This window comes from Oratosquilla oratoria, chromosome 11, assembly GCF_046742065.1.
Source record: "Oratosquilla oratoria isolate Oo_2021 chromosome 11, ASM4674206v1, whole genome shotgun sequence".
Classification (NCBI taxonomy): Eukaryota; Metazoa; Arthropoda; class Malacostraca; order Stomatopoda; family Squillidae; genus Oratosquilla; species Oratosquilla oratoria.
In genome coordinates, this window is record NC_134787.1 from 645,384 (window position 1) to 668,112 (window position 22,729).

Here is a 22,729-nt window from a genome sequence, read left to right on the forward strand (position 1 = left end):
TGCCATATCGTCTCATATTTCTATTTCCACTTTAATGTATTTTTTTGTACTGTTGTCATTACTCCTCTATTTTTTCTCTTTTGCTCCTTCTCTACATTTTATATTCACTTTTGTCTATTTGAGCTTCAACGTTATCCTTTAATTTAGTTTCGATTATGGACATTACAGTATTTTTTTTTTATAATAATTTCACTCCAATTTTATTGAAAATAAATAATCTAAATTTGTAAATGCAATATTTAGTTTTGTATCACCTTCCCCCATTATTGTCTTCTGGGTGTCACAACTTTCGCGTTGTGACACATTGCCTAGTGCTTCCCATTTTCTTTCATCTCTTTTTCAGCCCCTTCGGTTATTACTTTTCCTTCGCTCTATAGAAGCGCTGGAAGTCTTAAGGCCTCCAGTAACTTCTTGGTATTTTTGCTCACCCTTCTTCCCAGCAACTGTTGTGAGAGTTTAGCGCTAATTGGTTGCAGGCCTTATCAAGTCTAAGTATCTTCTATTTATTCAGGAATACCGCCCCCCTCGTCTTCCAAGATGTCTTCGTAGGTTCATAATCGAAGTCATCACAAGTGTTATATTAAAATTGAAATGTCTCATCTTCTCAATTAGTTTAACTAATTCACCATATATTTTTGTATCCTTGTACTTTGTGATTATGATTGATACATTTTACCTATGTATTGCCATTTGATCTTATTTCTCGGTTTTGGTTGGAGGGTCCGCTGCGTTACATACCTTCCACCTGCGTGCTTGCCACTTCTTGTCTAGGCTAGTTAGGATCATGTGCCCCTTTCTCGTAACTAGTAACCTCACAAGACTCTCACAATTTAACGCTTGGAAAAGTGCCCGCCGAAAAACAGCGTACTGTGCCTCATGCTTGGTGCCGCTGGTATCACGTCGTGGCCGTAGGCACGCGACACTCCCATAGAACACGTCCTCTGAGGACCTCGCAACCTCGCCAGTGAACAGAATCACCACGAACATGAACAAAATATTCTTGTCGTTGGCCATCGCCAATCACGTTACAGTGACTCGTTTTTAGAGTGTCCCGGAAACTTACAGAAACAAGAAAATGTGCTTCGTGACGTGCCCCGAAATCAGAATCTACAAGTTCAGTCGGGGGTCATTGCCAACCCCACTCCAGTGATTCAATACGTGGAACTTACGGGTTCAGGAAAATTTACTTCTAGAACGGGATCTGCGCAAGGAGAGATTGACGAAATCGGGGAAATGAAATTCTTGGGCTCGATTCCCCTCCCCCACACTTGTTACTATCGACTAAGGACAGACTTGGTTCCCGCCACCCCTCTGCGACGCATGGATCCACGAATATCGAGAGCATCCTGTTCAACTGAGGGCATCCACTCATTTGAAGACATCACCAGTCAGTGCACTATTACAGGAAAGAACGAAGGAATAATCAGAGGTATTATAATATCTTAGCTAGGTCTTAGAACGCGCAGGGCAAGTCAGGTAGGAAATCTCCAACCGAATACGTATGTTGTATCTTGCCCAGTTAGTTGATAAGTGAATCAATGTGAAATAAATTTCATGATACATTTATTGAAGATAAAACTTGCTGAATATCATTTGCATGCCAATGATTCTGGAAATAACTGAAATCATAATAAAATCATGTAGTAAGTTCTGTTTAATTAGCCCTACGGTTGTGATTTACACGAGTTTGCTCCCCTTTTGAGAAACGTTTCTCTGGTCCTTCAAAATTACACACTCGACTTGAAGGGAACGTGCTCGGTCCCGGCCGGCGTCCCAAATTTCCTGGACTTTGGCTCCCCACTGCAGCTATCCCCCTTCACCAATTCTCCCAGTGTATGAGAATTCTCATGTCCCTCAACCACCCCCTTCTCCTTCCACTGTCCAGGGATTTCGGGACATTGGGTTTTAGTTTATGCACCATTTTCTCACTCCCTGATCTACCACTCTTCAATTATGTCTTTTATTTCATTATTTTTTCTTGCGCCATTACTCTTATTTTATCTCTCTTGTGTTGTGTCTCTTCTTACCTATATTTTCTTGAATTTCCCTTAAACTAGCTAGTTTTCATGTTGTCTTTTATACTGTATTCAGATATAAATTTCATCTGCACTGATCTTGCACCAGATAATTCATATCTACCATGTCTGTAAATTTCATCACCTATGTCTTTCTCATTTCCAATTATAGTTTGTATTATTTCTTTAGCTTTGAGTTGTTCCTTTCTCTTCGATATGTGCTCTTCCTGCCACTATAACAGATTTTTTTTTCAACTGCTTCTCTTAACTTCTTTTCAGTCCTTATCACCTCCTTTTCTATGTCAATTCCTGTGTGTATTTACCTAATTGTAGTATACAGGAAAGGAGCAATGCTCATTTGGTCCCACCTACTCTCCAATTTATACCTAGCCTTAAATTCATATACAGTTCCAACTTCTATACCCTTGGTTTCCAATTATCATATTTAGATTAGAATTAATGTATTATTCAAGCTTGGACATAATCACTTTCTAAATAATTCCAAATATTTGTGCATTTATAAGGAAAACTATTTCTTCATATCCTTTAGACATGTAGTCTTCCTTAGTTTGGTCTCATGACCTCTTGAAGCCCTCCTATCTTATATAAAGAGATATCTTCTGTCAATGTAATATATTCCCTTTAGTGATCTGAATACTGTGATCATATCACCTCTTTCTCTTTGATCTGGGCCCCACGAGAGGGCCCATGAATATCAAATTTCAAAATTGAAATCAGCAATTATGTGTGACGTATTGGCCTCTAAAATAAGTCTGTGGTAGTACTTCTCTAATATAAATTTATCTGCAATAAAAGTATAAATAACGGCTGTGATTAGTTCTTTTCTTAAACTGTTGTGTTTCCTAATTTGCAACAACCTCAGGTTTGTATCACTGGATTCAGAAGGATTTTCCAAAGTAAATAATAAGTCACTAGTGGCTGTCCATAACCACAACCTAGGAATGCTCCTAGATATTGCTCGGTGCACCCTTAAAACTGCTACTAGGTAAGAGATAATTTTTGCTGTCCACCTTAGATCAGAACCAAATCAGGGCCCAATTTAGAGCTAAAGCTGCCACTGCTGGTGCTACCACCACTGCTGCTGCGAGTTTGCAACTGAAGTGCAAATTGGCTCACAGGGGACAGTGCACTTACTTTTATTAGGTCCCATTGCCTTGAGATGATGGTGCTTGCAAAGGGAATTAAAAAAAAAAAAAAAAAAATTAAGAGGTGTATAGAGAAACTCAAAATTAATAAAACACCAGGGCCTGATGGCTGGCATCCAAGAATCTTAAAGGAAATGAAAAATGAGATTGTTCCATTAGAAATGAATAAAAAAAATCATAACTGAAGATGTCCCAAGAGAATAGAAGCTAGCTGACATCACTCCAATATTCAAAAAAGGTGACAAAAAGAAACCAAATAACTACAGGCCTATAAGCTTGACTTCAATCATAGGAAAAATGATGGAAACTATCATCAGAGATGCTATCGAACATCATTTAGAAAGTAACTGTTTGATAAATGATAGCCAGCATGGATTCAGATGGAAACGTTCTTGCGTGACTAATTTACTCAAATTCTACAACACAGTCATCTCGAGTTATGACAAAAGAAACAATATAGATTTAATATATTTAGACTTTGCAAAAGCTTTTGATACTGTCCCTCACGAAAGACTACTTATTAAATTAGCTTCACACGGAGTAGGTGGTAACCTATTAAGTTGGTCTAGAAATTGGTTGAATGATAAAAAACAGAGAGTTGTTTTAAATGGCAAAACTTCTAGATGGAAAAATGTTACAAGTGGAGTTCCTCAGGGTTCTGTTCTTGGGCCACTTCTATTCATAGTATATATAAATGATGTAGACCACAGACTAAAATCTATTGTCTCCAAATTTGCTGATGATACAAAATTGTGTGGAATGGCAAATAATCACTTAAATCAATTAGATATTCAAGAAGATTTAGATAAATTACAGCAATGGTCTGAAAAGTGGCTAATGAAATTTAACACAAGTAAATGCAAGGTTATGCACATAGGTAAAAATAACAGTAAGTACAATTACAAGTTATTTGGAAATTCATTAACAAAAGTGGATTGTGAGAAGGATTTAGGGGTAATTATCAGTAATGATCTCAAATCATCTAAGCAGTGTATTTCAGCCTCTGAGAAAGCAAATAAGATTCTAGGACTGATTGCACGATCTTTTGACTTCAAAAGTCCATTTCTCATTAACAAGCTATATAAATCATTAGTTTGTCCACATTTGGAATATGCTGTTTCTGTATGGTCACTGAATCTCATCAAAGACATTGACATATTGGAAAAAGTACAACACGAGCCACAAAACTGATTCCAAATATAAAAAATAAATCATACGAAAATCGACTAAAACATGAGTCTATTTTCCCTAAAAAAGCGTAGACTTAGAGGTGACTTGATACAGGTATTTAAGATTCTAAAGGGGATTGACATCAAAAGTGACAGAATTCTTACACTGAATGAGAATTTGAGAAGAAATAATGGTCTCAAACTGTCAGGAAATAGATTTAATTTGGAAGTGGGTAGAAACAACTTTGCCAACTGTGTATGTAGTTAATGAATGGAATAAACTTCCTGTAGAGGCAGTGCAATGTAGTTCAGTTCGAAGCTTTAAGATTCATTTAGATAAACATTTAAGTAAGATGCTGTAATGACAGCTATTTATTTTATATTATTTGATCATTTGTTTGTTATTAGTCTGTTTATTTATTATTTGCTTGATTTCCATTTATCATTATTTGTCAGTTTATTATTTACTATTTACCTGTTTGTTTATTATTTAACTATGCCTATGCATTATTTACCTTATTTATTATTTCTTATATTATCATATATATTTTTTCTTATCTATTTTTTTTATCATTATCATATTTATATATTTTTTGCATCCAACCTAATTATAGACCAAAGGGTCTCCTGTCAGCATGCTCTGCCTTTGTAATCCTTTGTAGACAGATCTATCAATATACGAAACACTGTTAAAATTGTGATTTCACATTCAAATACAAGAATATCTCATTATGCGACCGAGTGCTATAAAGTAGGTAAAACAAATGTTGGGTGTATGTGAAACCCCCAGGCAAAAATTGAGGAGGGGGCTGACAGGGTCAATTAACACAACCCCCCTATATACATGTAAAACCCACCTCAATATACAAATTTTTGCATCGTGACCAGTCAGCTGGGAACACAACTCAGTTGCATAATGAGATATTCCTGTATATACAATTTCTATGTAAATATTATGAATTACCTGAATTAAATATTTGTTTTAACAAATTGATCATTGCAATCTAGACATTTTCACCCCCACCCTTTTCCAAAAGGGGTGGGGGGAGGGTAGAAAAGGTCTTGCACCAGCACATTTTTTCCTCTCAAGGGCCCTGCTTTGATCTTTCAGAGTTGGCATACCCAGTGCTTAGTCTTTCCTCATATGGTTTATCTGCCAGACTGGGTACCAGCTTAATTGCTGCCCTTTGTATTCTTTTTATCTTGCTTATAATCTTTGTTCTGTGTGGGGACCATACCACTGATCCACATTCCAATCTTAGACAGATCAGGGTTTCAATGAATTTTTTCATCATCTCTTCATCCATATAGTGGAAAGCCACTTTAATTTTCTACAGCAGTCCATATGTCCCTCCTACAATCCAGCTGACATGTCTGTCTGGTGATAGGTTGTCTTTTATCAATATTCCCAAATCTTTCTCTTCTTTTGCTTTTGTAATGGGATCACTTTCCTAGGAATAGTTTAAATATGATCTTTTGCAGCTATTGCCCATTTTCAGTTCTTTGCATCTTTTTGTATCTAATTCAGTTGTTGTTGTTGTTGTTGTTGTCGTTCCCTAGACTGTCTGTCCGAGCAGTCCCGTCTCCCCAAGGAAGGCCACAGCCGAAACTGGGTTTTCCCACAAATCATTTATAGAGTGTATGTTGTGTTGTTTGCGTGCATGATTGTGTATAATGCAGTCTTCCATTATGTGTTGTATGGTATGGGGTGAAGTATTACATCCTGGGCAGCTGTTCACAACACGGTCGTCCAGCCTCTTCTGGTAGCTTAGAAGTGCTGGGTGGTGACCGCATCGCAGTCTGGCCAAGTGGACTCTGTCCTTTCGTGGGAGAGAGGATTCAGAAGGGTGGATATCAGGGGGTCTGGCATGCAGCAGTGTGTTGTCTTTCAGTGTGTTAATGGAGCGGTGAGTGATATGATTATGAATATGTTTCCGGAGGCTGGTATTTGGTGGTTGTGGAGGAAGAGAAGAGAGTATCTGTGCGTAATAAAGGTCTTTGGGTGTAGTTTTAATGTTTCTTGGTGTGTGTGGGTGTTCTGCTATGTAGTGTAGCGGGTGTGATGTGTTTGTGGTGGCTGCAGCAAGTGTTTGTGTGCCTCTCATGTCGAGGTGGTCCTTGACTTTGAGGACTTTTGTTTCATGGTGTAAATGGTCTGTAGGTGTTGTATTTGTGCAGCCTGTAATTGTTTTTAGGGCTTTGTTTTGTATGATTTGAAGGGTGTTGTGGTGTGTCTCACTGAGATTAGGAGCCCATGCAGGACTCGCATAATTCAGTTCCCATTCTTGGTTCCATGCAAAAAACATTGCTTCAGTCTTTTTGCAATGGTCTATAGCCCTCACTGTTTTTCATTCTATTGATTTTTGCATCATCTGCAAACATGTTTGGAATAACTTGTTGTACCTTCCATTATGTCATTGACATAATCAAGAAACATTATTGGTGCAAGCACTGAACTTTGTGGAACCCCTGCTTTTCATCTTGACATCTTATTCTTTACTAGTGTTCTTGTGTATCTTCCCTTCAAAAAAGCTTTCATTCATCTTTGGTTAGTAGCAGATCTAATCTCGTGGGAGTATAATTTCCTCTTACCCAAGTCAATTCTATTGCTATATCTAACAGGGTATTTCTCCATGATGCCTTGCCACTTGCAATTCATTCCACCGAGGACATCACTATAATTACAATCTCTAATAAGAACTAAATTGTTACTTTGTTAAACAGTTTCTTTAGGAGTTGTGTTGAACATTTCTTGATATTCTGCTTCATTCCAAGCTTTTGCCTTGGAGTGGGGGGTGGGGGGAAGGGACATATGCCATCATAAAGTCTTTTCTATTCTGCCCTTTAGTTCTAAATATCATGTGGGACTGCTTCAGCATTGCCTTCACTCAGACTTGTTTCTTCTACATTTATGTCACTTCTCACAACAACCATTACCCCTCCATCCATTTGATTTTCTCGGTCTCTTTTCCAGAAGTATCTATTGTTCCCCAGCTGTACATTAACATTTGGTGAGAGTTTGGTCTCCACCAAGCACAAAATGTCAGATTCATTTATCCTCAAGTAGTCATTTATCTCCAACCTGGCTGATAATAAACCATCTACATTAGGATAGACTACTTTTAGTTTCCTTGTAGTGTTTCCTATGCAGTAATGCCCTCCTGTTTCTTTTTTCAAACATTTCCTCACATTTTGACTGATAACTACAAAACTGCTGTTTTTCTTCCATCCTCATTTAATTTTTTACTTTAATGAAGAGCTTCCATGTCTTTGCATGTTCCTTTTCACTTACATATTTCCTAATCCAAATATTTTTTAATGACTCCTCTCATGCTAACTTCCAAGACTTACTGATTACTTCTTTTGCTATGGCTTGCAACAACTTGAAATTTACTTTCATTGGGCATTTTTCTCGTACTGACCTAACATGTTATCAATCAGATCTGTTACATCCAATTAATTTCCCAGAATCATATAGGTAAATTTCCCAACCTTTTGCATCTCCTGTTCCTGGCATACTTTCCATGAGCTAACATGGTCTTCTCACCAGCCAGAATATGAAATATCTAGCTTTGTCAACTATATCTCTGGCAAGCTTTTTTTCCTTACAGTATATACAACCTTTACTACTACATCTTCCAATCAATCAGTTTCTCTTCTTTGTTGATCCATAATCTCTTTACAGGTTACTGTATCCCTTTTATTCTCATTTGCTGTTGACTTATCCTTCTTGAAACCTATCTTTTTCTTCTAGTTTGTTAAGCACCACAATGATCAATTTCCTCAATAGAATTACTCACCCTTATTTGTTGGAAACCTTCAAAATTTGCCATTTTCAGTATAGATGAAAAAACAACAACACTTTTTCATGTAAGCAAACTAAAAAGATTTTTTTTTTGTCATATGCAATGTCCAAGATGAAAAATAATTAATTTTCCTCCCTGACTTTCTCCAAAAATTGGAACCAACAATTTTATGCCTCTATAGTGACCCTGAATAGTGTTGATTTCCCCCTTGTCCACTGAATTGTGGACATTGTGTGTACTTGTTTTCAGTCAGAATTTGTGCTCTGTAATGTGAGTGTGGGACTGAAGCCCTTTCAGTGAACTATGTACCTGTTATTTTTATGCATATGGACAACATTTTGGTTTTGGTGTGTAGATTACTAGGTGGATTTGGTGCATCCTGTTATTATTCTTTATGTTTTGTTGGGTGTCTATATTTTATCTGATTGTTAGGAACTATGCCATGGAAGTACAGACAAGTGTGCTTCTTAATAATTATTTGTAGACTATGATTAGTTTCCTTCTAATGGCTAAAACCTGTATTAGATAGTGACCTTACTATGCTTATTATCATGTTTTTTGCTATTGGGTACCTTCATGTGTAGACTGATGATCATATATCAAAAGTGAGACCCAGGATTTTTGGGCTCTTGTCCAACAAAAGTTATCTATTAAATTTTACTGCTTTATAATGCTTTGATTCAGTCTTGTCTTCAAAGAGTAATGTTGATGGTGATTTCTAAGGAGAGGTTTTCCATTCTGTTTTGTCTTAGCCACTGTTCTATTTCTTTTAAACATCACTGGATGTTCTTAGCAATTATTATATAGATAGTGAGTTGGGATATCATCAATAGGTCATCAGCATCGGTGAGTCTCTTGGTGTTATACTCTGGATATGGTTTGCGGAGACCTATTATGAAGAGACTGAATCATGCAGGTAAGAGTAATGCTCCATGGTGGACTGCTGTGCAATTATTAGATCCCAGATAACTTCTTGCTAAGAAGTTTGTTAAACATTTATTGTCTCAAGTGAGAAAGGGATGCATCCTCATCCCAGCATTTTTCAACAGTTGCACAGACTAGGTACTGGACTGAGTTGTTGATCACTGTCACTGTATTCACCTAGTTGTATTTTATGGGAAGGGGAGCTACACTTGTGGTGTCCTGCCTTAGTATCTCAGTGTCTAGTTTGCTCTTAAATTCGTGAGTGGTTTTTGCAACTACTATTGTTTCATCCAGTTTGTTCCAAGTGTCCACCACTCTGTGTGGAAAACTGTTCTTCTTCAGAACTCTTCTATAACTTTTTTAGCTATTTCCATGTCCTATTGTGTTTCTCTTGTCCAAATTTAACAAGTCCTCTCTATTGAGTATTTCTGTGCCCTTCATGATTCTATAGATGGTCAGTAGGTCACCCCTCTCTCTTCTTTGTTCCAAAGTCAGTAACTCCAATTTTGCCAGTCTCTCTTCATATGACAAGTTTGAAAGTGCTGGAGCTATTTTTGTGGTTACTCTCTGGATTATTTCAATTTTCCTTGTATTCTCTTTGGTACTGGGTGACCACAATGTTGCAGCATATTCTAGTCTACGCCTTATCAGTGGGACTAATATTTCTTTAATCATTTCTTCATCCAAATAGGAGCAACACTAATGTCACTAACATTGTCTTTGCCAATAATGGTGCAGGGAGCCAAAACTGCTGGGACTTCAGGTCTCCTAGATCAAGATCAAGGTCTAGGTGTTTTGGGGTTAATTGAATGATAAAGTCTGGTCTGTCTATGTACATGCTGAAGACACTTAGGTCTTGGAAAGTTTCACATACATTATTAAAGAAATGTGTCACAGTGATGGGTCATATCAGGAAGTCCTTTGCGGTATTGCCATGGCCCATAACATTATGAACTTGCTTGACTAGAATACATAAGAACATAGGAATGGAGGGGACTGAAAGAGACCATAAGGCCTATACTAGGCAGTTCTGTTCCTTACCACCTTTCATCCCTACCAATAAAGTAATCTAATTTTCTCTTATTACATTGTTACAAAGTCTATTTCATTTGTTAACCACCCTGTTAGTAAACCTATATTTGTCCAATTATTATGAGTCCTGGCATACTGTCTTTATATGATGACCTTGCCTGTATTACCTTTGATAAAGCCCTTGATCCATTTAAATTCCTCTATCAAATCACCCTGCACTCTTAGTCTTTCCAGAGAGAGAATGGTAAATTTCTAATCCCTTGTATCATTTTGGTTATTCTCCTGTGTACTGATTCTAGTGAATTAATATCCATTCTATAGAATGGAGACCAAAACTGTGCCACATAGTCAAGGGTATGTCTATGGCCACAGTTTAATGAATATTTCTACACTTTTGTTTATAACTGTCCTAGCAATAACTAGGGGCATTAGTCCTATTCTGGGCACTAATGCATTGTTCCTTGGATTTTAGATGCAGGCTCACTAACACTCCTAAGTCCTTTTCACAATGTTTTCTTTAATATGGCATTATCTAAGCTATACCTGTAAGCTGGGTTGTGTAATCTCACATTTAATACACTGCCATTTCACCAACCATGCAAATACTTCCCATCTGCCTTTTATACAGATGTTTGGGCCTAGGACATAAACCCATTTCAGGAATTGGCCTAGGACATAAAACACCAATTCCTGATGGTGTCATCTGCAAATTTCCCAATGTCACTATTAATCTAATTGTCCAAATCATTTATATACATATTGAACAATAAGGGACCCAAGGCCAAACCTTGGGGAACTGCACTGGTGACACGATCCCATTTGGATTTTACACAATTAATGGTGACCTACTGTCTTCTGTCACTAATCCATGCTTTAATGCATTCAAACACTTCCTCCTATACCATGGGCCTTGAATTTACTTAGTAAAATTTTGATGGAGCACCTTGTCAAATGCTTTGCTAAAGTTCAGGTACATGATATTATAATTATCATTGTCATCTGCTGCCTTGTAGACATTAAGTTAAAAGAATAAAAGATCAGTTACAGATAATGTACCATTGGTTAACCCATGCTGTGAGTCACAAATCAGATTATGCCTTGCTAAATGTTCCTTAATATTATTTACTAGTAATGATTCCAGCATTTTATCTATGACTGACAAACTCATTGGTCTATAGTTGTGCACAGAAAACATATTACTCTTTTTAAATACAGGAACAACATTTGCCAGCCCCCAAGAAATAGGCATGAATCAGTACTCATTGAGTATTCTCAGAAAAATTAAATCTGGACCCAGGGATTTTGTAGCTTTAAGTTTATCTTCAGTCCTCCAGCACTCTACCCTCTTTTAGAAAACCATTAAATGACTTCACCAGCCAGTCCACCATCACTGTACCTCCCTTTTTTAGACACTCTGCATGACACCCATCTAACCCAGGTGCCTTACCTGCTCTCATCATTTTAAAAACTTCTTTCACCTCATCTTTCTTTATTTCTCCTCCATTTTCCTCTTTGAGTATTCTCAGAAAAATTAAATCTGGACCCAGGGATTTTGTAGCTTTAAGTTTATCTTCAGTCCTCCAGCACTCTACCCTCTTTTAGAAAACCATTAAATGACTTCACCAGCCAGTCCACCATCACTGTACCTTCCTTTTTTAGACACTCTGCATGACACCCATCTAACCCAGGTGCCTTACCTGCTCTCATCATTTTAATAACTGCTTTCACCTCATCTTTCCTTATTTCTCCTCCATTTTCCTCATTCATCACTGTCATTTTCTTAGTGCTTCCCACTGCAACTACCTTTCCTCCTTCACATTTAGCAACTCCCTAAAATACTCTGCCCATCTTCCTCTTACCACTGTCTCTTCCATTATCATCTCTCCATCTGCACCTTTTACCTTTTCTTCTCTACTTGATTCACCTCCCCTTCCTCTCTTAATTTCCTTCCAAAACATCTTTTTATTACTTTCAAAAATTTGTCATACTCTTCCATTTAACATCTGCTCTCCCCTTTGCCTCCTTTATCTTATGCTTTACTTCTCTTCCCTTTTCTTTGTATTTCTCATATGATTCTCTTGTCCTATTTTGTAACTAATCTGTGAATGCTAGCTTCATCTCTTTTACAACCTTCATTGCTACTACTCTTCCTTCTATTACCTCTTGTCCTTCTTGTTCCACACATTATCTTTCCACACCTTGTGACTCCCTCCTTGAAACATCCCCATTCTTCCTCCACTCCTAGTTCTACTCTATCCTTCACTCCCTCCCACTCCTCTCTCAGCTTCTTGTACTCTTTCTCCTTTTCTTTCTCATTTAAGCAGTTCACACTAAGCACTTCCCTACCCTCTGTCCTTTTTCTTTCTCCATCTATCCTCCACTCTCAACTTGCCTTCCCTTCTCTCTCCTCAAAACATGTACATTCAAAACTCTTCCTACTCTTCTCTTGGTTATCACTATATATTCCATTAAAGCCCTATCTACCACCCTTCCATCCACCACCCTCTCCCATGTATAATTATGCTTGACTTTCTTCCTAAACACTGTATTTGCTATCATCAACTTTCTAGACACATCTCCACCATCATCTCTCTACTATGATTTTTTCCTGGAACTCCACACTTCCCAACCACTCCATCTATTGGTTCATCTTCTACCCTAGCAATGAGATCTCCCAATACCACTACATTGACATTTCTCCCTAAACCCTCTATGCACTTATTTAAATCTATTAAAAAAAAAAACTCCCTTTCCTCTACACTTACAAAGATCCACATCTCCCTTCCCAGTTTTACCTTCATCCACATTAACCTTGAAGAAACCTCCTTCCACTCCACCACATGTTTACCTATCTCTTCAGTTACTAGTATAGCCACCCCTTCTATCCCTTATCCTCCCCTCCCAATTTCAACTTAGTTTCACTCAATGCCAACACACTCCATCTTCTCACAAACATACTGCCTATCTCTTCCCTTTTACCCTCATCTGTATCACATCCATGCACATTAAAAAACCCAAACATTAGGGTTCTGGTTGGAAAACTCCTCCCACACCCTTTTATGACTGTTTTTTTTTAAGGAATGTCCCCCTTTGGGGGTACAGAGAGTAGAATGCCTAGTCCTATCCCTGTCCTGTTTTTGTCAGCTTTTGTGACTCAAGTGGGAACACTCAACAACAGTATTCTTTCCCCCCTACCACAGGGTTCAGCAGAAAAGTAAATGAATACTCAAAGAAGTGATACAGGACAGTATTAAGAGTGGGGGGGCAGCATAATGGAGGGACAGATGCAGTATAATAAAGTAGCATAATTTCTCTATCACAGACAAAATTATGTGTACCTCTGGTCCATAAGGGCACCCCATATAGACCCTAAAGTATCAGTTGCATGCTACTGAGCAGCTTTTAACCCCACAATAACATGCAGCCAATACCCCAGACAAGTGCCTATATAGTTCTGCTGTACAAGGGAAAAGGGGACAAGTGTGAGTGTAGTAGTTTCAGAGGGATCAGTTTGCTGAGTGTAGTTGGGAAGGCTTATGGGAGGTTTTTGATTGAGAGAATTAGGAGAGGAATAGTGGAAATAATTGGTGAGGAACAGTGTGGGTTTAGGACACCTAGGGGTTGTGTGGATCAGATTTTTGCAGTAAGGTAGCTATGTGAGAAAGTTTTGGGAAAAGGTAAGGAGGTTTTTTGGGTCTTTATGGATTTGGAAAAGGCTTATGACAGGGTAGATAGGAAGGCACTGTGGGAGGTACTACAGATATATGGGATAGGAGGAAAGCTGTTAAGAGCAGTCAGGAATTTTTATGAGAGTAGTAGAGCCTGTGTTAGAATTAGAAATGGAGAGAGTGAATATTTTGATTTCACCAGGGATGTGTTGTTGCCTTGGTTGTTCATTTTTTCTATTTACCTAGTTGTATTTACCTAGTTGTATTTTGCGGAAGGGGAGCTATGCTCGTTGTTGTCCCGCCTTTGTATCTTGCAGTGTTAGTTTGTTTTAAACTCATGAATGGTTTTTGCGCATACTATTTCCTTGTCCAGTTTGGTTCCAAGTGTCCAAAACTCTATGAGGAAAACTGTTTTTCTTCAGTTCTCTTCTATAGCTATGTTTTTTTTTTTTATTTTCTTTCCATGTCCTCTTGTGTTTCTTTTGTCCCAGTTAAGTAAGTTCTCACTATCGAGTACCTCTGTGCCTTTCATGATTCTGTAGATGGTCAATAGGTCACCTCTCTCTCTTCTTTGCTCCAGTGTCGGTAACTCCAGTTTAGCCAATCTCTCTTCGTATGATAGGTTTGCAAGTGCAGGTGCCATTTTTGTAGCTGCTCTTTGGATTCTTTCTATTTTTCTTTATATTCTTTTTGGTACTGGGGGACCACAATGTCGCTGCATACTCTAATCTATTCCTTCTCATTGTAACCAATTTTTTTTTCATCATGTCTTCGTCCAAGTATGTAAACGCCACTTTCATTGATCTTAGCAATTTGTATGTCTCCCCGACAATTTTGTTAATATGTATATCATAGGACAAGTCGTTCGTGAATAATTACTCCCAGATCTTTTTCGGATTCTACTTTCTTTACTTCCTTGGTTCCAATTGTATATTTTCCTGATATTCTGTTTTTGCTTTTTCCAAACTCCATTATGCTACACTTCTTAGTATTAAAGTCCACTTCCATTTCTGACTCCAGTTCCATACCCTATTCAGGTCATCTTGCAGTGCTTCACAGTCCTCATCAGTTTCTATTTTCCTTAGCAGTTTGGCGTCATCGGCAAAGAAGCTCATGTAGCAGTTCACGTCCTCATCCATGTCATTCATATAGATAGCAAACATTATTGGTGCCAGCACAGATCCTTGCGGTACTCCACTGATCACCTCTTTCCAGTCTGAATATTTTTTCTCTGAGCACTACACCTCATCTTTCTACCAGTCAGAAGTCCTCTATCCATTTTAGTAGGTTTCCCTGTATTCCTCCTATGTGTTCCAGTTTTTTTAGTAGTTTTCTGTGTGGTACTTTGTCAAAGGCTTTTTGCAAGTCTAGGAATGCACAATCAGCCCATCCATTTCTTTCTTGCACTATGTCTATTAGTCTTGAGTAAAAGCATATTAAGTTTGTGGAGCATGATCTTCCTTGTCTGAATCCGAATTGTCTTGGGTTTAATATGTCATTGTCTTCCAGATGTTTTACCCATCTATTCTTGATTATTTTCTCACAAATTTTGGCAATGGTGCTTGTTAGTGATACTGGCCTATAGTTGGTGGGTCTTCTTTATTTCCTCCATTGTGTATTGTTACAATGTTAGCGTTTTTCCAGTCCTCGGGTATCTTTCCTTCTTTGAGTGAGCTGTTTATTAAGATGTGTATTTTGTCTGTTAGTTCTTCTTTGCACTCCTTTAGTATCCAGTTTGCAATCCCGTATGGGCCATGTGATTTTCTGACATCCAGGGACTGGAGATGGTTTAAGAAAATGGAGAAAGGTGATAGATAAGCTAATTATTTTTTGCTGATGACATTGCATTTGTGGCAGGATCAGAGGAGGGATTAAGGAAGTTAATGACAGTTTGGGAAGGTGTGCAAAAGAAGGAAGTTGAAGATAAATGTGGGTAAAAGTAAGGTGATGAGATGTACAAGGGGAGTATTAAGGGAGAGAGACTGGAGGAAATAGCTTCAGATACTTGGGTGTGAATGTGGCAGGAAAGGGAGGAATGGAGGTAGAATGTAGATTGAGAGGAGCAAGTACATGCCTTGGGGGATTAAAAAGTGTAATGAGAAATAGCCATGCTGACAGAACTGTATGGGGCAGAAACATGGAATATAAGAGAGGAAGAGTTTAAATGTGTTTGAAATGAAATGTCTGAGAAATATGGTAGGGGTTACTACGCTGGATAGAGTGAGAAATGAGGAGGTGAGGAGAGTGTGTATGGAAAGGGAATTGGGAGATAGGGGTGATGAATGAGTATTGGGATGGTTTGGACACATGGAAAGAATGAGTGAAGAAAAATTAGTAAAAGGTGTGGAAGGCAGAGGTGGAAGGAGTGAACATGAGGGGGTGACCAAGGATGAGATGGATGGATGGGGTAAAAGGGACATTGGGAAAGAGGGGAATGTCTGTTGAAGAAGGAAAGGAGTCAGAACAGAGGGATAAGTGAAGAAGGGTTGTGTATAGATGATGCCATGATCCATGGACGGGAGTGGGTTAGGGATGGGGGTGTTAGGGAGTATGTGTGAATGATATTTTGATGCTGCTTGAAGGGATTTCTCCCTGTCTTCTCTTTTTCTGTATGAGGGGATGGAGAGTTAAATGAAGCAGCCTTGCTGTGGATGTGCTGTGTCTTGCTACATTGCTTCTGACCCAGGGCAGTGGGTGAGATGCAGGGATGACCTGTCATTCAGGAGGAGCCAAGAAAAGAGGGAGGGAGGGGTGGTGAATGGGAGTGGAGTATGTGGGGATGAAATGGGTGGGAGTGGATTTATGTCTTTGACTTTGGCTACCTTCCTTGTAAGGAGGAAAAAGCCATTGGTATATGTATGTATGTAAGTTTATCTATCTACTTGACTACATCTTCCTTGTTAATACTGATGCTAATAAGTCTATCTCTCTTCCCCATTAAAAATCAGGTTGCAATCAGGTACCATATTTAATCTCTCTTTTGTAAATACTGATAACAAATATTACTACTTTTTTCCACTGTATTTATCTAGGTATATTTGTTGGATATAATTGGGCCTATCCTTTCCTTGTTTTTAGTTCTGTAGAAATGAAAGAAACCCTTGGGGGAAGACGTCTGGCAACCTTAATTTTGTAGTTATGTTTCGCTGTCTGCATGTTCTTTTTAGCCAGTCTGGCCATTTCATTATACCTAGTTCTAAGGTGTGTGTCTACCCTTTTCATTTTTTCAACATTTATATAATACTAAAACCCTAGTATTAAGTTTCTTGCACTCCCTGTCTCACAGTATGGATATGAGATGTGGACACTAAATGCTGACTTAAATAGCCATCTCCATCTCTAATAAAAATTGGGTTTGGAGAATAATGGGATACTACTAGTATGGCTTTATATCAAAACAATGGCGGGTCCTTGAGATTCAGTGAAGGCCTGTTACCTGTATAATTTGTGAATGTCAATTCCAGCATGTGACATGCTTACCTGATGCTGATCCCACTCACAAAGTTATTTCCATAAAAGACAACTCTCATTAGAAACAATAAAGGGGACACCCACAGAACTCATGGCTGGAGTAAGTCAACTGATCCTGCTGAAAGGTGTTTGGAAAAGGAAAGGTGGCAGCATAAGTTGCCTGGGACTTTGCCTTTATGAATGGATGATAAATTGATGCAGCCCAAAGGGATCTTCTTATTTGCTTTGTAAATTTTTGAATGGATAGATTTGCCATGTAATGAAGCAGTGAAAATAAATCAGCTTTGGCTGTTGGGCCCAGCTGTGGAGGTGCTGTGTCTTGCTGCACTGCTTCCAATCCAAGCAGTAGATGGTGGACAGGGATAACCCTTCATCCGTGAGAAGCTATGAAAAAAGGGACAAAATATGGATTTAGATGGATGTGGGATGGGTGAAGTGTAGGTGTATACTTTGGTTGGGCCACCCCATCATAAAAGGAAAAGGGCCTTTTGGTATATGTATGGAACATTTGTTCTTTTATCATTTTATATGGCAATTTTTCTCTTATTTATTTTATTGTTTTACTCACTCTAGACATGAATTTTGTCCCCTTAGCAACAGTATGTGTGTTGGAGATGATTGATATCTTTTACCCCCCCTATAAAAAAAAAAGTATATATATATACATATATATATACACATATATACACATATATATATATATATATATATATATATATATATATACATTATATATATAATATATATATAAAATTTATATATATATATATATATATACATTATATATATATATAATATATATATATACACTATATATATATATATATATATATATATAAAATTCACTAATTACATGAGGATATGTTATGCTGAGACAGCATAGCAGTTTGATCAAACAACATAATTAGCTTTGATCACTAACAAACCAGCAGAAAGCACCATTAGCCTTATGGACAGGTTTAAGAAGAGAAAGGGCATAGCTATTGGGTCCTGGGGTCACAGAGCCCCTAATCCTTATTAAAATTACAACATTGTTGATATGAAAAAAGAAAAAAATATACTGTATATATCAATTCAGCTGAAAGAAATGAAAGATGGTTTCATACAGAGGAATTTAAAAAAAGAGGTAACTTTCACAAAATACAGTTGTTAAACATACTGTTGCTGTCAGACATGTCCCTGTCTACTTTCTTCCAACCCTCCCCAAAATAAAATTCCTGGTTACATTATTAGAGATGAGAACCAAGTATGAAGGTCTGAAAAGCTGTTGTCACTGGTACTTGTACTCCTTAATCTTTTGATGTCATGAGGGTTTTGCCTCAGATGAATAAAACTGCTTGGCAGCTACTAGAATAAATGAGTCAAATACTGATCATTTCCATCCTTTGCAATCATTAAGGTTTTCTCTCAGCTGAATAAACTATCTTGGTGGCTTCCTGAACATAAGAATTGAATATCTACATCAAAGTGATAAAAAAGATGACTACATCCAAATACAGGTGATGTGGGATACAGTTAAAGTTGTAATGATAGATATGACTAAAAAAGGAATGAGAAAGACCTTTCTTAGATTTTATATGTTGTTCACTGCTCCAGGAAAAGTATCATTATTTGCATCATGGCCTTCTTTGCTTTCAACTGCAAATTCAAGGGAGGTATTTGGAATAGATCCAGATTAGCTGTAGTGGTAACAAAGGCTATTATCATGTCTATAAAATGTCATACCATACAACTGGTCAAGTTCATTGCTACCATTAATCTAGGTCCAATGCAACAACAATCAAAACTCAAACCTTACTTCAATCAAAAACATGTTCAAATAAAGCATCACAAAGTAAAATTCCATCAGCCCTTGCAGCACTGAATAGTGGCATGGATTCAAATATAAATCTTTCATCTCCTCAAGTTGGAGTAACAACTTTGTCTGGCTGATAATGTTATTTCTTCACCTTTCATCAAATTCCCATTTACAACATTTGACACCAGTACATACTGAAACTATATGGGCACAGTGTTTACATTCAGTAAAAAACATTAAAGGTTATACAGTCTGTTTTGTTTGTTGTATAGAGCAATGGATATAAAATGCCAACACTTGATCTTGGTAACCTGCATTCAATCCTGTCTAGTATGCATCCCTGCCATTTTTATTAACACAGCAAAACCTTCTCCACAAAGGTGTTCCATTGCCTTCAGGAACAACAAACCAAAGATATACTTTTTTGCAGAACAGTTATCTTATGAAACCTGAAACAATACAGTACCCTCAACAGATGCATCTTATGTGCATTGTTACTGCCAATCTACTTCTTAGATATAACAGAAAGACATTGTGTAAGATACATAAAAGCAAATTTGTTCTCCAAGGAAATACCTGTTATGAGCTTGGGAGACCTGATAGACTACATGGAAGATCACAAGGGTGGCAGCACTTGGATGCTCAGATGAAAAAAAGTTACTATTATGCTAATTGGTAAGAAAAACATTAAACTGGAAAGAAAAACCACAGTCCTCTAAAAAGTACAAAATGTCTTCTATTAGGTGAAAAATGAATTCTACTTTGTAGATAAGTGAGAGAAACTTGACGTTGCAAAGGGTAACAAGAGGCAACACCAAGCCACTGAGAAAAGGTAGCAAAATTGGCACTGAGATCACAATTAACAGTAAACACAAGGGATTTCACCAGCCACCATGAATGGTGAATACCCAGGTGGGACATTGGGCCAAAAACAAACCACACATGTGGCACTGGGGAAAGCGGGTCTTTTGACCACAGGTAAAGTATGTACATGTGGATACCATGGACTGGGATTTGTGGCAATGGCTGAACCACTTACACACAGGTACCAAAGGGGGAAAGGTCAGAGAAACCTGATGGCCCACAGATGAACCATGTATTCATACAAACACACACACACACACACAAAGGACACCTTTTTGGGTTAAGTGAGGGGGGGGGGAGCATGGCATCTAAACTCTCCAAGGTCTACCATCATATAAAATCCAGACAAGACCCTGAATCCTCCTTAATTAAGGTTAACTGTTGCCTCTTTTTCTAAGTTGTGAAGATGCTGAAGTACACAAACTGTTCTGGTTGTAATGGGGCCGTGCCGGCAGGCACACTACGGTATTCAGGGTGCCAAGGCTACCAGACTTGGATTAATCTTTGCATGATTAATCAAATATTTGTTAAATTTTACATTATATGGACATGAAAATAATGCAGACTTTTTGGAATTCAACAATTGAGATGACAAAATACTGGTGAAAACTGCTAATACTGACTGTTAAAACTGGCAACACTTGGCAACACTGCTTTGAGACACCAGGGTGAGTTGGTTCCATAGCATCACAGCTGCTGTATATTAATCCTTGTCCTTTAATCTTGTCCTTTTTCTCTTCACGTCACCAAGTCAGCGGTCGCTGCCATCTCTGAACCCGGTGAAGCATCTGAGGGCCTTTGTTGGCTCTCTGTGTCCGGCTCTGAATACAAAATAGTCGTTGAGGATGAGGCTGGGGCCACCACATGACGAGGCGAAGGCCCTGCGCCCTCAGTGCCACTAGAGGAGGGCCCTGCAGGACAGGGCAGGGAGACTTTGCGGGGTACAGCAGCTACCAGTGACCCCATTGAAGGGTCACGGCATGGTGTTGTCAGTGACCCAGACCGACCGCGGCCAACGCCGAGGGCAGGATGATGATGGTGGTGGTGATGATGCTGATGGTGTGATGAAGAACATCCCTCTAGAGGTGGCGCTAAGGCTGTTGCCACTTTGTGTCGTGAGCCCCGCCCTCCTCCACTTCCACTTCCCCCACCCCCACTCCCACCACTCCTGCTGAGACGCATTGCCGTTAGTGGCTCAAGTTCATGTGTGTCTGAAGTTGCAGATGGCGGAGGACAGCATGTGCTGGAGGTGGAAAGTGTAGATTCGCTGAAGGCGTGTTGGTAGACTGTCTTGTCAACATGGCCCTGGGACCACTCACAGCAGTTGAAGCGTGGATACTGGAGCTGTCCACAGCCAGCCTCGGGCCCAAAGAGCCGCAGAAGGGATAGAAAGAATAGCGTTGAGTAAAGGTAAGATGCTGTCATAATGACAACAATGAAGGTGCCGATTTGGATGTAAGCTAACACCTGTGAGGGGAGCATAAAGGCACCAGCCACAACTGTCGTTGTAGCAGCCATGAAGACCGGACTCCCCATCCGGGCCACTGCCCAGATAACTGAAGACTCCCGGTCCGGCTCAGGTGAAAGCCGATAAGTTACACCATAGTGGAGTGTGAAATCAACGGCGAGGCCAATGGCCACACTCACTGTGATGCTCTCAAGGATGTTGAGCCTCCATCCAAGGAGCACCAAGATACCGATGCTCGTGAACATGATGGCTGCAATAGTGAAGGTGGCCAGAAGGCTGATCAGGAGGTTCAGGGTTGTCAGGAGGAGGACAGTGAGGGCCACACCCACTGCCACACCAAGGGCAACTCCAGTCCCAATGGAAAGCGACCTCTGCAAGTCGTAGAAGCTTAGGTAGGATGTGAACCAGCCGCCCTTCATACTGGGAGGTGCTGTCTCCAGTTTTCGTTGCACCCACGTCTCTACCTGTGATTGTCAAAAAACAGCATTTGGTTTATTAAGAGTAAAACAGTAAATTTCAGCCTATCCATTATTTTCAGACTGAATCATAATACATTCCAAAGTCTCAGTATATAAAAGCTGTTAACCTGTAAGGAGAAGTGGCTTATATGTGATGCCACCTGCCCTGTCCAGGCAATTTGATATCATGTCAACTCCTTAGATATTTTCAACAAATATGGACAGAGTTCATATACATTGATACATTTCATACAGACTAATTTGGGAAAAATTTCTTCCTAATTCAGTCATACTATTTGAATGGGATATTTTTATCATGCAGTCACCCACAAAATTGAGACTTATGAACAGAATGTGCATAATTGGGAGACAAGTTTTTCAATGTTTTCTGTTCTATAGCTATGGTATCTGGCATCAAAGAAAATTGTAAAATTTTGTAGTGAGGTAACAGAGTCATTTGATTACATTTGTAACTGAAACTTATCTTATTGTGCTCCTCAATCAATTTACAATTCAATTGCCACTTCAACAAATGAACATTATAAAGGGATTAATTTCCTCACTTATACTTTCAGAGACATTGATCACAGTACATGGGAGAGTGCAATTATATTGATGATGATGATTAATTTATAACAATAATGAAAATAATATTAATAATAATAATAGTAATCACAATAATCTATCTACATATCAAAGGCTTTTCCCCCTTATGAGGGAGGAAGCCAAGTCAAAAGGCACATACCCACTCCCACCCTTCCCTCTCATTTTAGCTCTACTTATCATAACAATAATGACAATAACAATAACAATGATTATAACAACAACAACAATAATAATAATGACAATAGGAACATAAGAATGAAGGGCACTAAAAGAGACCATAAGGC

The 22,729-nt window shown here is 38.6% G+C and overlaps 1 protein-coding gene across 1 annotated transcript in view; it reads right to left on the reverse strand.

Annotated features, from left to right (window-relative positions):
• Nucleotides 1–18,778: 18,778 nt before the first annotated feature.
• Nucleotides 18,779–22,729, reverse strand: part of LOC143029542 (protein dispatched homolog 1-like) — a 414,630-nt gene continuing 410,679 nt past the window's right edge. Inside the window, exon 15 of the mRNA XM_076192201.1 lies at nucleotides 18,779–21,845. Coding sequence (XP_076048316.1) covers nucleotides 20,652–21,845 — 1,194 coding nt within the window. The 3' untranslated portion in view covers nucleotides 18,779–20,651. The remainder of the gene's footprint in view (nucleotides 21,846–22,729) is intronic.